Source organism: Rana temporaria, chromosome 9, assembly GCF_905171775.1.
Source record: "Rana temporaria chromosome 9, aRanTem1.1, whole genome shotgun sequence".
Classification (NCBI taxonomy): Eukaryota; Metazoa; Chordata; class Amphibia; order Anura; family Ranidae; genus Rana; species Rana temporaria.
This window is the reverse complement of record NC_053497.1, coordinates 51,608,442-51,626,964: the sequence shown is the minus strand read 5'-3', so window position 1 is coordinate 51,626,964 and position 18,523 is coordinate 51,608,442. Positions and strand designations below refer to the sequence as shown.

Below are 18,523 nucleotides of genomic sequence, written 5' to 3'. Positions count from 1 at the left end.
TAACAAACTAACTAACTAACTTGCGTTGCCTCCATCCCTACAATACACGCTACCCCCCCCCCCCCCCCCCCGGAAGCTACCTCCATCTGCCCACCCCTTGTTCCAGCCCTGACTGTTCCGGTTCATATATCACCAGTACACCAGATATCATAAATACATTTATTGAAAATATCATTCTATAGCGACTGACATAGAATGTCCATATTGTTTATGTTCATTTTTTACAGTATCCTTACATTTCAACTATGTAACATCAAATGGCACTTCATTTCTTAATTAGCCAGAATAAATATGTTCAATAACTTTTACTTTAACTTTACATTTAAGCAAAAATTAACATTGTCCAGCAATGTCTCTTCTAATCCGTAGTAGTAATCAGTAGTGCTAAAATACATCCTTCCTGTAACAAGATTGCTTAAAAAAAGCAGTAAAAACAATATTATATAAATACAGTACATATTAGCTTTACACAAAATAACCACTAGATGTCACCCTCACATAGCTTTCTATGTCATATAGCGCTTGTCTGACATGCTACGGTCCCTGGGTGACAGTTGACTATATCATCCCACAATCCTCTGCACAGCAGAAAGATTTAAAGTGGGTGTCTATGCAAGATTTAAAAACACAAATCATTAAAAATAGTACATTTCTTGGTGAATGAACACATTCACTGCATTCTATTGCACAGTGCTGTAACTTTGACATGTTTTAGGCACTGGGGGCTGAAGAGGGGAATGTACAGATGAATGATGGATAAATGAATGATAAAGGTAAACAATTCTATGTAAGTATTTGTTCATTTGACTAGAATTTTAAAAGAAAGAAACTCCTATACCACTCAGCAGCACTATCCTAACTCAGATAGATACAAAGGGCCAGATTCACAGCCGAGATACGACAGAGTATCTCTGATACTCCGTCGTATCTCTCAGAGTATCTATGCGACTGATTCATAGAATCAGTTACGCATAGATAGCCCTTAGATTCGACATGTGTAATTATTTTACACTGTCGGATCTTAGGATGCAATACCGCGGCCGCAAGTGCTTGGTGAATCAGGCACTTGCGATGAAAACTTGCGGCGGTGTAACGTATCTATGATACGTTACGCCGCCGCAATTCTACGTGAATCTGGCCTAAAATTAGCAAACTTTTGGCTCCATTTACATCTGGGCATTTTAGGATTGCGGCAGAATTACTGCGATTCTGCCCACGATCTCAAAACGCACTACAATCGCAAAGGCAGGTTCAGGCACCTAAAACGTGGTGCGTTTTTTCTGCAATTGTTGCACGATTTATTGTGCGGCAATCATTGCAAATCCCATTGCGTGAAGCTTGTCACCCAAAAGAGGCTCCTGCTCCTTTTTGGCAACAAGCCTTACGTGATCTGATTGCAGCGCGATAAACCTGTGCGACAATTGCGTTTTAGGTGCTATTGACAATAATGACACCTGAACCTATGTTTTGCGATTATAGCGCGTTTTACGATCACAAGCAGAATCGCAGTAATTCTGCCGAGATTCGAAAATGCCCAGGTGTGAATGGAGCCTTGGAGGTTGTTAGTAGCTATGCTGCATTTTCACATTGTTTGTTACTTTCTAGGAATATGTTGGTGTGTCAGTCCTGATATAAAAGCAACTGATAGCATGCTAAGGCACTTTAATCTACCCAAATTATCAACACATTCTTAATTTCAGTTTTCCCTTTCAATTTTCAGTACATATCACTTTGGAAAGACTTGGGAATTAATATAAAAAAAAAAAAAAAAGATGTACCATATAAACAGAGATAAAAAAATCTGGTACTTTTCCAGGGTTAATATTTCCAGAGGGTTTTGGAGATCAGGTATAGCTGACCACTGTTCATCCTACAATGTCCATCAAGCTTCTGTTGTACTCTTCATGTAATGCACTCAGTGACCAGGAGGGGCATTAGGTCTCACACATCTTTTCTGTGTAACACTGTAAAGTTCAAATCATTCTGACATTTGCAAGGTAGTCCACATTAAATAGAGGAGCCAGAAACAATGTAGCGAGTATCTCTTCTTAGGAAATATATAACCTGTAAAATAAAATATGTATTAGCTGAAGTAGGATTTAAGGTGATTGTAAAGCTTCATTATTATTTTTTATTTTATAAAATAACAAACATGTTATAGTTACCGGCTCTGTACAATGGTTTTGCACAAAGTAGCCCTACTCCTCCTCTTCTTGGGCCCCCGCCGGGACTCCTGGTTCCTCCCTTCTGTCGCATCCCCCAGCCCTTCCTTCTCTGAGCTGGCCGCTCAGCTGTCGGCTAATTGCCAGCTCCTATCTCTCCACAGTGACTCACCTGTTGATGATCTGCTCATCAGTCCTGCCTACTTAAAGCCTTCCAGCTCACTTCATCTCTGCCTTCGCCTTTGTCAACATCACAGAGACTTTCTCCTGCGTTCCTGTTGTGGACTTACTCAGCTGGCGTTCCTTCTGGCTCCTGATCCTGCTTGTTGGACTATTACGTTTATCTCTGGCTCTCTGACATTGGCTTGGCCGACTACCCGATCCGGTTACTGAACTCTGGCTTGTTTGATTACGCTTACTCTGTTTACCTTTTTATTATTATTATTATTATTATTATTAAACAAGTGTGATTTAACTGTACTTCTGTCTCGGTCTAATTCATGATTTCTGACAGAACCATAGAGTGGGAGCATTTAACCAAAATGTATGTGTGTGTATATATATATATATATATATATATATATATATATATAATATAAGCCCACAGATCAATAAAGTAAATTGACATAAAAAGACACAGTTTAATATTATCAATGGATAAAGCACAAAGGACATTGAATAAAAGCAACTCATAGACATCCAGATGTTCTAGGTCATTGATGGCGAACCTTGGCACCCCAGATGTTTTGGCCAAGGTTCGCCATCAATTTTCTAGGAAAACAAAGTGCATTAGCTTGGTTCAATGAACCACCTACTGCAGGTCTGGTTATTTCTATGGTCTTCATACATGCATATTCCTGCTTCTAATTTGTGAGCGCATACTAGATCTTTTACTTCAATCAAAAAGTGAAAGAATCATTTCACAATTCACACAGCCCTTTATGGAAGCTCTCAAAAACTGAACTGAACTTTCTTTCATCTATTATTAGAAAATGGTCACCAATATCCTTCTAACCCAAGATTTGACCTTTTACTGGGACAGCAACGTTTTCCAAATAAGGGAGAAGGTAAAGGTACTTATAGCGGAGTTCCAACTACATTAATCAATTTTTAAAATAAATATATTTCATGAGGCAATCATATTGTAAATATACGGTATGTTCACCTACTTTTTTTTAAATCCGCCGCCGATCTCCCGAGTTTTAGCAGAAAGACACTTTTAAAAACTGTTCTCTGACATTTTCATTTTGCTTGTGGGCAATGTGAAGCCCACAAGCACTTACTTCCTGGATACTGTGATGATCTGCGACCACCATGCACCGCCTGTCCTGCCCCATTCTCGCGCATGCACATTGTAACCGCACCGCCGTCAACCTCTCGGGTTGCCATCACAACAGGCGCCGTCGTCGGAAGTGCCCACCCCGTTGTGATGGCAATGAAGAAAACAAAAACACTGTAACAAGCCCTCTGGGAAGCGCACTGACTCCTGGGAAATTATGACACACATTTCCCAGGAACAGTAGCGAGCGGAGGCGCCGATGGAAATGACGACAGGAACCAAGGTAATGAAGAAGGCAGATTTTGTGGGACCACATAGCAACAGCTATTTAAAGGTGAGTACAAAAAAATATCCAAATGTTGTTTTTTTATTTATTATATGCACATTAATGGCAGATATTTTTTTTAATGGGAACTCCACTTTAAATGGTCAGAGGATTGGGGTGTTTTTTTTAAATACATACATATGGAATGTTTTCTCTTTTTTGCTAGCCTGAAGTTTTGCTTTACCATAAAAAATCCAGATCTTGGAAAATCCTTTGTGTCGAGCATGCCCCAATGGCCCTGGAAGATCTTTTAATGCCTGGTTCGTTACATAACATCAGAGCAACATAATATGTTTATGGTCCATCTAGCTATAAAGGCTACGTGTACTGTATATGGACTCTGATAAGGGGCACATGCTCCATTCTTATCTTCTTGTAATCAGTACAGTCATAGAGAACCTCTGACATGACCTAATAGTACAATGTCTGCAGTGTACATTACTATGTACAGCACCACTAGTGTTTTTTTTTGTACAGGTTGAAAGTGGACACAAATAAGGCTCCGTACAAACTTCCAAAGGCTTAGGAACTATATGAGCACTTGTGTGCATGGCCCATAACAGTGGGGAGGAGATTCTCTTGTAGGAAGAGGCAACTGAACGCAACAAAAGTTATGAAGAAGACTATTACCTACCAGTAATGGTGTTCCAACAAGAAGAAATGTTCCAAAGGCAACAGCCAAGGAAATGACAATGATCATCCACGGAGCCAAAACATTGGCTGGGGAAAAGACTGTGACATCTGAAAGAAGATTTCAGTGTTACTTCAGAGACTCGTTCTTTATGGTGTCATAATTTATTTTACTTTTCACTTTCTAGTTATACTTATAGACCCACTTACCTGCCGTGTTGTTGCTTGTAGATGAGCTGTCCTCCGTTACAGAAGACAATTTTGCATAAGTGCTCGAAAAATGTTGTGTACTGGAGGCTGTCGTGGAAGATGTTTCTGTAGAAGGTGTTGTTGTATTGGTATTTGAATGTACTGAATTGCTTGAGGTTGCAGAAGAGGCTGTATTGTTTATGGTAACCAATGAACTTCTGGTGCTATCTCTGGAAGATGTTTCTGTAGAAGGTGTTGTTGTATTGGTATTTGAAGGTACTGAATTGCTTGAGGTTGCAGAAGAGGCTGTATTGTTTATGGTAACCAATGGACTTCTGGTGCTATCTCTGGAAGATGTTTCTGTAGAAGGTGTTGTTGTATTAGTGTTTGAAGGTACTGAATTGCTTGAGGTTGCAGAAGAGGCTGTATTTTTTATGGTAACCAATGGACTTTTGGTGCTATCTCTGGAAGATGTTTCTGTAGAAGGTGTTGTTGTATTGGTATTTGAATGTACTGAATTGCTTGAGGTTGTTGAAGAGGCTGTATTTTTTATGGTAACCAATGGACTTCTGGTGCTGTCTTTGGAAGATGTTTCTGTAGAAGGTGTTATTGTATTGGTATTTGAAGGTACTGAATTGCTTGAGGTTGTTGAAGAGGATGTATTTTTTATGGTAACCAATGGACTTCTGGTGCTGTCTCTGGAAGATGTTTCTGTAGAAGGTGTTGTTGTATTAGTGTTTGAAGGTACTGAATTGCTTGAGGTTGCAGAAGAGGCTGTATTGTTTATGGTAACCAATGGACTTCTGGTGCTATCTCTGGAAGATGTTTCTGTAGAAGGCGTTGTTGTATTGGTATTTGAAGGTACTGAATTGCTTGAGGTTGTTGAAGAGGCTGTATTTTTTATGGTAACCGATGGACTTCTGGTGCTATCTCTGGAAGATGTTTCTGTAGAAGGTGTTGTTGTATTGGTATTTGAAGGTACTGAATTGCTTGAGGTTGCAGAAGAGGCTGTATTGTTTATGGTAACCAATGGACTTCTGGTGCTATCTCTGGAAGATGTTTCTGTAGAAGGTGTTGTATTGGTATTTGAAGGTACTGAATTGCTTGAGGTTGCAGAAGAGGCTGTATTGTTTATGGTAACCAATGGACTTCTGGTGCTATCTCTGGAAGATGTTTCTGTAGAAGGTGTTGTATTGGTATTTGAAGGTACTGAATTGCTTGAGATTGTTGAAGAGGCTGTATTGTTTATGGTAACTGATGGACTTCTGTCTCTGGAAGATGTTGATGGGCTGTTGGTTGATGCTGTTTGGACATTTGTACCATTATTGGATGAGGTAGACATATCAACAGGTGCTGCTGTTGATGATATTGTAAAATTATTTACAGGTGTTGCCGGACTGCTGGCAAGGTTATTTGGAGATGCTAAGATTCTGGTTGAAGCTGTCTGGTTAGTGGTATAATTACCAGAAGTGGTTGACATGCTGTTAATAGTTGTTCCAGTTGGTAATGAACTAGTCATAGTGCTTTTTGTAGGTATGGAAGGGGCACTGGTAATTGTTTGGGTAGATAAAGCACTACTAATACTTGATATTGGTTGGGTGATCATATCAATGCTGGAAGACGTCATGCTTGTATTTTGAGTTGATGGTGATGATATTGATGATGTAAAACTTAGTGGAACATTATTGGTGGATGCTGCTGTACTAATAGTCTTACCTTCATTGCTACTGGTTTCCCTAATGACAGTAGTCAACATGCTACCTACAGCTGTGATGGAAAGTGTTGTGCTGTTAGCTTCTGCTGGTTGGTTAATGGTATTATTACCAGAATCATTATTGGTGCTTGGTGGGTGCAGACTTGAGGCTGTGACTGTATTAGCTATGTTGGCGGTGGCTTCTGTCTTGGCAGTGGAATCAGAAACACTTAACACTGTTGATGCTGCAACACTGGATGATGGATCTGTACTATGTGATACCGGCTGAGATGTCGCTGATGTAGGTTGAACAGTGTTCTGTGTGATTTCAGCAGCATTAAATACTTGTTTAATACTAGTTGTCAATGGCTGGTTGCTTGAACTAGTAATCTCATTAGTAGCTGGTGTCATAGTAGAAGTAGCTGAACTTAAAGTACTTGAAACCATTTCTGATGTACTAATGGTAACTGGTTTGGTACTGGAAAATATATTGTCCACACTACTAGATGCTGCTTGAGTTCTTGGGTCATGGCTAGAAGTAGGTGCTGAAGTACTAAGAAATGTTTCTGTGCTGTTTGGTGCTGGTTCAGATTTGGTTAGTGTTGGATTTTCACTAGTGTGGCTTAAAAAAGTTCCTGTTGGAGTTGAAGCTGATAGATCAAAGTACATAGTTGCATTATTGGCTGATACTGGCTGGAGTGTGCTTGATGGTGGTTGTGTACTACTGTTATAAGAAGTTGTTTTTTCACCCACTGTAAATTTTGGTGCATTCACTGGTGTTGTGTGGCTGTTACTTGTAGCTAGTTCTTTATTTGTTGAAGTTAGCTTGCTACTGACATCATTATTAGAAAGAGTTGTCATACTTATGGCAATTGCATCTGATATGCTGGAAGAGGCGCTATCAGTAAGCAGGTGAGTGGAAGATGCAGTTTTACTAGTATTTCTACTGGAAGAAGTAATAGCACTTGGCTTTGATACTGATGTAGATGCCGATGATACTATGTTGTTTGTTGTAGGTAGAGAACTGCTTGTAATACTGAATGATGTTGTTGTGCCTTTGCTAGACTTTTCTGGTGTTGTCTCAGAAGAAGATATCAGATTAGTGGTTGACTCTGGTAAGATACTGGTATCGATGTAGGTAGTAGTCTCTGTGCCTGATTCAGTAAAGGATGGAGTTGTTGTAAAGGTCCAGTCTGGTTGGCTGCTGGCATCGGGAGTTGGTGAATCAGTTGACCCAAAGATTATTGTGGCTATAGTGCTGAGTATAGACCCGAATGACTGGGCTTCAACATGATGGCCTGCAATACATTAGATATTACACTCAATTATAAAGACAAACAAAAATAAAACTTCCATAATGAATGTCTACTTAAACTGTTTCCCCCATGACAAGTAAATATGAGGTCTTCATCCTTTTCAGAACTTCCATTCCCAGTGTTCCTAGTTGATCAAAGAGAGTGCTTGCTTATTATACCCCGTACACACGATCGGAAATTCCGACAGCAAAAGTCAGATGTGAGCTTTCGAACGGAAATTCCAACCGTGTGTATACTCCATCGGACTTTTGCTGTCGGAATTTCCGCCAGCAAAAGATTGAGAGCTGGTTCTTAATTTTTCAGACGGAATAAAAATTCCTATCAGAAAATCCAATTGTCTGTAGCAATTCCGATGCATGCTCGGAAACAATTAGACGTATGCTCGGAAGCATTGAACTAAATTTTCTCGGCTCGTCGCAGTGTTGTACGTCACCACGTTCTTGAAGGACGAAAGTTCAGAGAACTTGTGTGACCGAGTGTATGCAAGCCAAGCTTGCGTGGAATTCCGTCGGTAAAACCATCCAAGGTTTTTCCGACGGAAAATAGGATCGTGTGTACGGGGCAATAGAGGTTTACACTGTGACTCAAACTACATGTCACTAAACTTTGCCAAACTATAAGCCACATTTAGGTTTGCAAAGTGTCATTGAAATACACAAAATATATGAAAAGCTTTGCATTTGTTTGGCAAGGGTGAGAAAGGATTAGATTCCTCGCCAGGTTTGCTATGTGTGTCTCCACTAAGATGATTCCCCCTCACCAAACTTCTCCAATGCAAACAGAGATAAAAACATGTTCATAAAACTGTGAAGGAGGATTAGAATTTCTGATTGTGTTTTTACTGGCGTCTTTGATAAACACAGCCCCCATTTTTTTAAGGGCATAACAGGGACAGAAAGATATGAAAATCTCTTCAGCAAGGTCACAGAGAAATAACCATTTTGTTCAGAGGTTTCAAAGCACACTTATTATGATACAAATACTAGCAAGCGTGTTTGATATTATCATATTAAATGACTTTGGATTTTGATAAATTGGAGATGCTGCTGCTGCTATTAGGTGTATGACTTCATTGGCCGCTTGCCTGTTCTGGCACAGTGATTCACTATGTATATTCTGACATCCAGGTAACTAGAAAGTAAGCCTGAAGCAAAAAATAGGCGCAGGGCAGCATGAGAAGGTGCCCAGTCAGCCTGGGCTAGTGGGGGTTAACAACTCTGAAGGCAGGATGAGGGGGGTTGGCTGAGTTAGTGGAGAGGGGCTGGGCAGTGGAGGGGTCACAGGGCATCACATCAACTTTCGGTCAGCACGCGAGGAGAAGAAACGTTCCCGCCTGCCCGCCCGCCTGCCCACAATATTTGAATTTTGGTAATGGTGTGTGTTTTGTTCGTTATTTTATATGTTTTACTTTTACAAGGTATGCGGTTGGGTCTTTGGAGGCATTGTTAACCACTTCATTACAGGGCTTTTATACCCACCTCCATACTGGGCCTATTCTGGCACTTCTCTCCTACATGTACAAATCATCATTCTTTTGCTAGAAAATTACTCAGAACTCCCAAACATTATATATGTTTTTTTAGCAGACACCCTAGGGAATAAAATGGCGGTCATTGCAGCTTTTTATCGTTCACGGTATTTGCGCAATAATTTTTCAAACGCCTTTTTTTTGGAAAAAAAATTGTTTCATGAATTAAAAAATAACAAAACAGTAAAATATGAAAGATGATGTTACGCTGAGTAAATAGATACCTAACATGTCATGCTTTAAAATTGCGCATGCTCATGGAATGGCGCCAAACTTCGTTACTTAAAAATCTCCATAGGTGACGCTTTGAATTTTTTTACAGGTTACCAGTTTAGAGTTACAGAGGAACGTGTGCGTTCGCTTCTGAGCGCGAGCTGCCGGGGACAGGGGCGTTTTAATTTTTTTATTTATTTTTTATTTTACTTATTTATTTTTTACACTTTTTTGAATTTTTTTTTGATCGCTTTTATTCCTATTACAAGGAATGTAAACATCCCTTGTAATAGGAATAGTGTGTGACAGGTCCTCTTTAAGGAGAGATGTGGGGTCACTAAGACCCCACATCTCTCCTCCAGGCTGGAAAGCATAAGATCGTGAAAAACAATTCACAGATCTAATGCTTACTAGGCGCAATTGCGGCTTTGTTTACTTACGGGTACCTGGGCGTGACGTCATCACATCGCGCCTGGGCCTTCCGACAGTCATAGAAATGACTGGTGACCATCTGGTCACCAGTCATCTCTATGCTTCCTATCCGGCGCAGGGCGATCCTTTCTCCGGGCCCCCGATGGCACATGGGAGCCCGGAAAAGCACCGGATGGCGGCGGGAGGGGGGGATGTTCCCTCCCGCCACCTATAAGAACGATCAAGCGGAGGAACCTCCGCTATGATCGTTCTTATGGTGCGCAGGATCGCCGCCGGAACACAATGATATCTGAATTATGCCTCTAGCTGCAGGCATCATTCAGATATCACCGCACAAATCCAGGACTTTATATGACGTCCACCCAGGATAGGAGATCCCATTTGTGGACGTCATATGACGGTGTGCGGTATTGAAATGGTTAATCAGACTTCTGGAAATTGATGGGTGGGGACACATCTGAGGTATGGAATGCCAGTTATGGTGAATTAACTGGGAAGTGAGAATGGTATATTTGCTGAAGTTGGTCGTCCCCGAGTCGGTGCAATGCGGCAGGGACCAGGGATAGTGTTTAAGCAGATATAAGGTTAAAAAGATTTTATAGGTAGTGCCTCCAAGGATCGGCAGCCAAAAAGATTATGCCTTGTTTTGGTTATATTGTTAAATTATTTGTTCACTTTAATAAGGCGCTCATTTTTGGTAGTTATAGCAGGGGGCTATGAGAGGGGTGTATAGTAAGGTGGTAAAATGGGCCAATATACATATGGGTTACCTTTTCAAGTTGTATTCAGCAACTGCATTTCCTATTCTGACAGGTTTACTATGAAATATACCTGGGGGCATTCCAGAGAAGAAATGATATGTTATGTGACCATGACTGGTCACAACTACTACTAAGTGGCTGGATGGCCGCACTCCAATGCAATTTCTTTTATTTCACACCTAAAACTGGTCCTTAATCGTAGCTCAAAGAGCTACGATTAATTGCTTCCCAACCGCTGCACGCATATATACATCGACACAATGGCACTCCTGGGCTGAAGGACGTATATATACGTCCCCTTTAAGGATGCGCCATTGTGCATGCGCGCACACTATCTGCGGCGTGCGCGTGTCTGCTGCGAGCTTCGTGAACCTGACCGCGACGCAAAGCCGAAACGCAAAAAGTGGCCCGGTCATTTAGCAACAAAATGGTCCGGGGCTTAAGTGGTTAAACACCAGTTTTAGGTGTGAAACACGTCCACTGTTCCTTGTTGTTCACCATCATTGCTGTATGGTTGTATGATTTTTATTGACAATTAAAGAAATTGCATCGGAGTGCGGGCCATCCAGCCAATTTCTTCTTCTCACGTCCCTATTTGCAGCAAGCTCTGCACCAATCTACATATAGAGGTAGTGGAGCAGCAGGGCAAGGGGATGTAGTCCTTGAGCTGTGCTATATATACGTGTTTACTTCCTGTAATATATATGGCTAGGAATTGCTATAATTTGTTACAATGCTCATGGCTGACCTTTTGTCGCCCACAATGTAAAGGCCTCTGTGTACTATAGTTTTTAGCTTTCCTTAACAAGGAATTCCCACCTGCACTGCGGTGCTGATCAAATGTGATGTCTGTGCAATGTGAGTTCAGCCAGACAGTATGTCTGGCTGAACTCGCATTGGATTCGCACACAAAAGGTGCAGGGACTTTGTTTTTCCCCGCACTGGAATCGGATCGCATGTAATACATTTCTATTTAAAAGAAAAAAAAGAGTTCTCATAAATAGAAAATAAAACAGAAATACAATATTATAGTTCCCTTTAGGTGGGGCTAACTATATAAGTTATGGTGGAAACAACAAAAAAAAGCAAATATGCTATTTTAGAACACGGCTAGCTGTTAGATAAGATATACTCTGAGATAAGATATGCTTAACTATTTTTAGCCAGTAGGCGTAAGTCTAGACGCCTTTTCCCATGGTTACCTATCTATTCTTTGCTGCTCTGCTGATGATCTATGTCTGCTCTTTTCAGAAGGGCCATACAGACTTTCAGAGACAGAGAGTCTGAAGGTAAACAAGTTCTGCTGTGCTCTGTCTTTAGAAAACCCCATAATGTACTGTGACACCAGGGTCACCGGCTTAGCCTGTATTAAATATCTATTTGGAAAATAAAGATTTTACATAAATAGAAAACAAAAACTGAAATTTACTATTATACTTCCCCTTTAGTTTGGCCTTACTATATAAGGGTAGAAACGCAAAAAATAAAATAAAAAATCATGTGAAGAAAATGTATGCTCAGTAGTAACATTTAACTAATGTAACTAATACCATATGAAAAAGTCTACACACTGTGTTAGAGAAGACTTTACAAGTGCAAGGTCTGTTTATGTGTCTAGCACTTTGGAAGAGAATAATAAAAAAGACTCACCTTATGTGGGCCAGGTGATGCCAGTGGCACTTTATGTGAGATCCTGGGAAATTTGAGGATCACATATCCTGCAGAAAACTCTCCTGTACAGTGCAGTAGTGTCCTCCCATGTGAATTGTAATCCTGAGCTTTCCCAAGACCCCTCTGTGAGGCCCAGTGACATCAGTGGCATGAAGCAGGAAGCACCCAGAAGTAAGGGGGTATTTAAAAAAAAAAAAAATTAATCTATTAATATTTTAATTTTATTTTTAATTTTATTTTTAATTTTATTTTTAATTTTATTTTGGGGGCAGCCACATTTGTAGACCTTGTATATAAGTGCAATATCTGCTTTAAAGAATAACTCCACTTTTGTTGAGAAAAAAAAACAACCCCCTTTGGGTGAACAATGTACATTGCAAGGATTTTAACAACTTTGTAGTCCTTTTCCACTATGTCCTTGGAATATTGATTCCTGAATGGGAGTGTCTGTGTTCAATGTAATCAGCAGATGCACGTGCACTGCTCTAATGAGGGAAATTGTAATGTCTGCATCCATTTCACAAAAAAAAAAAAAAAAAAAAAAAAAATTATATATATATATATATATATATATATATATATATATATATATATATATATATATAATTCCTATATATATATAATTCCTATTGCAGAGGATGCCTAAAATCTGACTTATATTTTAGTACAGACTAGTGGAAAAATCAGTGAGCCAATCAGACAGGTGGGAAATTACATTTCCTAGGAAATAGAAGTGCAGGTTTCCATATTGCATTGATTTTTACATACAAAATTACAGTGGCTACAGACTGATAAGGAAAGATAATATTAATAATATTAATTACAATATGGCTTGTGTATCAATTGTATATGCTATAATTATTTTTTTCACAAAAGTGGAGTTACCCTTTAAAAAGTAAAAGGGCCAAATCAGATTAAGTAAACCACGCTTTAACATGGATAAATCAAATTGAGTAAGTATATAAACAATGGTATATAAACTAAATGCCCAAAAAAAAAAAAAAAAAAATCAGCAGATCAAGAAATATAGACAGCTGAAGTATGTTTTGTTCATCCCAATAAGGGACATGTCTTTTAGCTAGCTAGCTAGCTAGCTAGCTAGATATATAGATAGATAGATAGATAGATAGATAGATAGATAGATAGATAGATAGATAGATAGATAGATAGATAGATAGATAGATAGATAGATAGGTAGATAGATAGATAGATAGATAGATAGATAGATAGATAGATAGATAGATAGATAGATAGATAGATAGATAGATAGATAGATAGAGCAATGTTAACTCACCAGTTATAAGTAAAAGTAACACCAAATGTGCAACATGTAACCCAGAGTGCTTCATTGTGATTCTTGCAGTGCCAATCCAATGCTCCTATTAACAGCTGGGCGATACTTTATAAAATGAGAAATGATTCCCAGACCCCTGATTAGAATTTTATATGCTATGATTATTTGGAAGGGTGGGGCAGGTGACATCATTCTGACCTCACTGCAGATCTCAGAGGCTGAGCCATCTCTTCTACAGTCTGCGCAGAGCCCACTCTACTACACAATAGGTGATGCAGTGAGAGTAGGGAGTGTCCCCAGTGAAGTATTCACTTGTTCCCTGAATAGTGCTCCTTATCTCATTGCAGGGTGTAACTGTTTATATACACAGAGATAAACTGTACTCAAGAACAATACACAGAATAAATGAGAGTTTATGGAGAGATGTAGACAGATAGAAATAGATAGATAAGGTAGATAGGTAGATAGATAGATAGATAGATAGATAGATAGATAGATAGATAGATAGATAGATAGATAGATAGATAGATAATAGGATAATAATAGATAAAATAATAATTAGATAAAAACATAGATATGCACAAATAGATAGATATATAGATAAATAGATATGTAATACATTGATAGATAATATATAAATATTGATAATAATAATAAATACTATAGATTAATAGATTTATCGAGAGATATGTACAAATAATGGGCCAGATCCACAAAAACCTGACGTAACTTAAAAAATCCAATTTAAGTTACACTGCCTTAAAGTTTCTACCTAAGTGCCTGATCCACAAAGCACTTATCTAGAAATTTCAGGCTGTGTAACTAAAATTCCGCCGGCGCAAGGCGTTCCTATTCAAATGGGGCGAGTCCCATTTAAATGAGGCGCGCTCCCGCGCCGGCCGTACTGCGCATGCGCGAAGTTACGTTACGCCGAGTTTTGAGGATCGCGACGGCTTAAAAAAGTTGCGTCGGGGAAAAAAAAAATGACAGCGGCATGCATTCCTGAGGGAGAACTCCATGCCAATTTTCAAAGAAAAAACCGGCATGGGTTCCCCCCCCAGGAGCATACCAGGCCCTTAGGTCTGGCATGGGTTGTAAGGAGACCCCCCCCACGCCGAAAAATTGACGTAGGGGGTCCCCCTACAATCCATACCAGACCCGTATCCAAAGCACGCTACCCGGCCGGCCAGGAAAGGAGTGGGGACGAGCGAGCGCCCCCCCCCCTCCTGAGCCGTGCCAGGCCGCGTGCCCTCAACATGGGGGGGTTGGGTGCTCTGGGGCAGGGGGGCGCACTGCGGGCCCCCCCACCCCAGAGCACCCTGTCCCCATGTTGATGAGGACAGGACCTCTTCCCGACAACCCTTGCCATTGGTTGTCGGGGTCTGCGGGTGGAGGCTTATCGGAATCTGGGAGTCCCCTTTAATAAGGGGGCCCCCAGATACCGGCCCCCCACCCTAAGTGAATGGATATGGGGTACATCGTACCCCTATCCATTCACCTGTAGGCAAAAAGTAAAAGTTAATAAACACACAACACAAGGCTTTTTAAAATATTTTATTATTCTGCTCCGGATGCCCCCCCTGTCTTCGTTATTAGCTCAATTACCAGGGGGGCTTCTTCTTCCGCTCTCCGGGGGTCTTCCACTCTCCGGGGGTCTTCCGCTCTCCGGGGGTCTTCTCCGCTCTCCGGGGGGGGCTTCTCCGGACTCCTGGGGGGCTTCTTCCATCTTCTCCCCTCTTCCGCTCTTGACTCGGCGAACCCCGGTTCTTCTGCAGCTCTCCGGTGCCTTCTTCTTCAGCGCTGGCTGCCTGCTATGTTTGTGTGTTAGCTCGATTTCAAACAGGCAGCCAGCGCGGTCTTCTGTGGCGTCAGGGTCTTCTCTTCCTTTCTTCCGATGTTGCCTCGTCGCCTGTTGTCGCTGTAATGATGGAAGCGCGCCTTGCATCACATTTATATAGGCATCACCGTCCCATCATGCTCCGGTAGGTACCCACGTGGTGGGTGCACGTGGGTAGGCACCCACCACGTGGGTACCTGCCGGAGCATGATGGGACGGTGATGCCTATATAAATGTGATGCAAGGCGCGCTTCCATCATTACAGCGACAACAGGCGACGAGGCAACATCGGAAGAAAGGAAGACCAGAAGACCCTGACGCCACAGAAGACCGCGCCGGCTGCCTGTTTGAAATCGAGCTAACACACAAACATAGCAGGCAGCCAGCGCTGAAGAAGAAGGCACCGGAGAGCTGCAGAAGAACCGGGGTTCGCCGAGTCAAGAGCGGAAGAGGGGAGAAGATTGAAGAAGCCCCCCGGAGTCCGGAGAAGCCCCCCCCGGAGAGCGGAGAAGACCCCCGGAGAGCGGAAGACCCCCGGAGAGTGGAAGACCCCCGGAGAGTGGAAGAAGAAACCCCCCCCGGAGAGTGGAAGACCCCCGGAGAGCGGAAGAAGAAGCCCCCCCTGGTAATTGAGCTAATAACGAAGACAGGGGGGGCCTCCGGAGCAGAAAAATAAAATATTTTAAAAAGCCTTGTGTTGTGTGTTTATTAACTTTTACTTTTTGCCTCCAGGTGAATGGATAGGGGTACGATGTACCCCATATCCATTCACTTAGGGTGGGGGGCCGGTATCTGGGGGCCCCCTTATTAAAGGGGACTCCCAGATTCCGATAAGCCTCCGCCCGCAGACCCCGACAACCAATGGCAAGGGTTGTCGGGAAGAGGTCCTGTCCTCATCAACATGGGGACAGGGTGCTCTGGGGTGGGGGGGCCCGCAGTGCGCCCCCCTGCCCCAGAGCACCCAACCCCCCCATGTTGAGGGCACGCGGCCTGGCACGGCTCAGGAGGGGGGGGGGGCGCTCGCTCGTCCCCACTCCCTTCCTGGCTGGCCGGGTAGCGTGCTTTGGATACGGGTCTGGTATGGATTGTAGGGGGACCCCCTACGTCGATTTTTCGGCGTGGGGGGGGGTCTCCTTACAACCCATACCAGACCTAAGGGCCTGGTATGCTCCTGGGGGGGAACCCATGCCGGTTTTGTTTTTACAAATTGCCGTGGAGTTCTCCCTCGGGAAAGCATACCAAATGCCGTCGCTGGAATGGGCTTTTACAAGGTGTGACTAGTTTACACTTTGTAGAACCAGCCCTAATTTTACACTTGCAAAATAACACTTACGGCGCAAAAATGAAGCTAGAAAGCTTTGTGGATCGCCTTAAGTGCTAATTTGCATACTAGCAACGGCATTTCGACTCGAAATGCCCCCAGCGGCGGATGCGGTACTGCATCCTAAGATTCGGCAGTGTAATTCAATTACACATGCCGGATCTTCTGTCTAACTTTGGAAAAAGCCTTTTGAGGATCGTTTCCAAAGTTACACACAGACTGAACAGCAGTTAAGTCGGAGTATCTCTTTTGAGGATCTGGCCCATAGTATATAGTATAAATACTGTAGTTGTATAGATGGATAGATCAATACATAGATAGGTAATATATGAAAGATAAATACTATTATTAATAATAATAAAATACATACTAGATAGGAAAATAATATATACTGCAAGAAATAAGATACTGTAAAAACTGTAAGTTGATGGAGATATGATAGATAGATATGCAAGATATAGAAAGATAATATATAAATCATAATAATAATAAATACTGTAGATAAATAGATTAATAGAGAGATAGGTACAAAGATAGATATTGGATTGATAAAGATAAATACTGTGGGGCAGATCCACAGAGATCTGCACCCGCTCAGCGTATCAGAGATATGCTACGCCGCCGTACCTTACCTGGCTTTAAATCGAATCCTTACGGCGGCATAGTCTATCTCTGGCGGCGGAATTCAAATCGGCGATTAGGGGGCGTGTTTAATTTAAATGAAGCGCGTCCCCGCGCCGAATGAACTGCGCATGCGCCGTCCCGAAATTTCCCACCGTGCATTGCGCTAAATGACGTCGCTAGGACGTAATTTTTTTTAACATAGACGTGAATTACGTCCATCCCGATTCACGGACGACTTACGCAAAAAAAAATAAAAAATTCAAATTAAACGCGGGAACGACGGCCATACTTAACATGGCAAATCTGACTATACACCGCAAAACACCAGCTTTAACTATACGCCGGAAAAAGCCGACTAGAGACGATGTAAAAGAATGCGACGGCCGCACGTACGTTCGTGGATCGTCGGAAATAGCTAATTTGCATACCCAACGCGGAAAATGACGCAAACTCCACCCAGCGGACGCCGAAGTATTGAATCTACGATCCGAAGGTGTACGAAGCCGTACGCTTGTCGGATCTAACCCAGATGCCGTCGTATCTTGGTTTGAGGATTCAAACTAAAGATACGACGCGGGTAATTTGAAAGTACGCCGGCGTATCAGTAGATACGTCGCCGTACTCACTCTGTGGATCTGCCCCTTAATTCAGATAGATAGATAGATCGATAGATGGATACATAGATAGGTAATAGAGAGAAAGATAAATAATAAAATACATGATAGATATGTAATATATAGAAAGATAATATATAAATAATTATAAGAATAATAAATACTGTAAATACATAGATTGATAGAGAGATAGGTTCAAAGATAGATATTGGATTGATAAAGATAAATACTGCAAATAGATAAATAGATACACAGATAGATACTGTAGGTACTGTAATAGATAGAAAGATAAATAATAAAATACTGTATATACTCGAGTATAAGCCGAGATTTTTAGCCCTTTTTTTTGGGCTGAAAATGCCCCTCTCGGCTTATACTCGAGTCAGTCTACCTGAAATTTTTGAGAGGCTGCGGGCGTCCATCGTTTAAAACTTGCAGTCTCCTCCTGGTCCCTTCCGTGATAGGCGGAACTGTGTCTGCTGAGAAACGCCTATCACAAACACGAACGTTCTCTCATTCTCACCCATCCCAGCAGACACTGTGTTCAGTGTTCTGCCAATCACGGACGCCTTTTCATCCTCGGACAAGAGGACGTCTGTGATTGGCGAAACACTGAACACAGTGTCTGCTGGGA

General features: G+C 41.7%; 1 protein-coding gene across 1 annotated transcript; it reads right to left on the bottom strand.

Moving 5' to 3' along the window:
• Window positions 1-1,117: 1,117 nt before the first annotated feature.
• Window positions 1,118-13,638, bottom strand: LOC120913481 (uncharacterized protein PB18E9.04c-like). The gene is made up of 4 exons (XM_040323446.1): window positions 13,494-13,638; window positions 4,607-7,576; window positions 4,401-4,507; window positions 1,118-2,064 (listed from the first exon to the last, which is right to left on the bottom strand). Exons 1-4 carry the CDS (start codon window positions 13,546-13,548, stop codon window positions 2,008-2,010), a joined length of 3,189 nt encoding a protein of 1,062 aa, XP_040179380.1. The 5' UTR covers window positions 13,549-13,638; the 3' UTR covers window positions 1,118-2,007.
• Window positions 13,639-18,523: the final 4,885 nt, after the last annotated feature.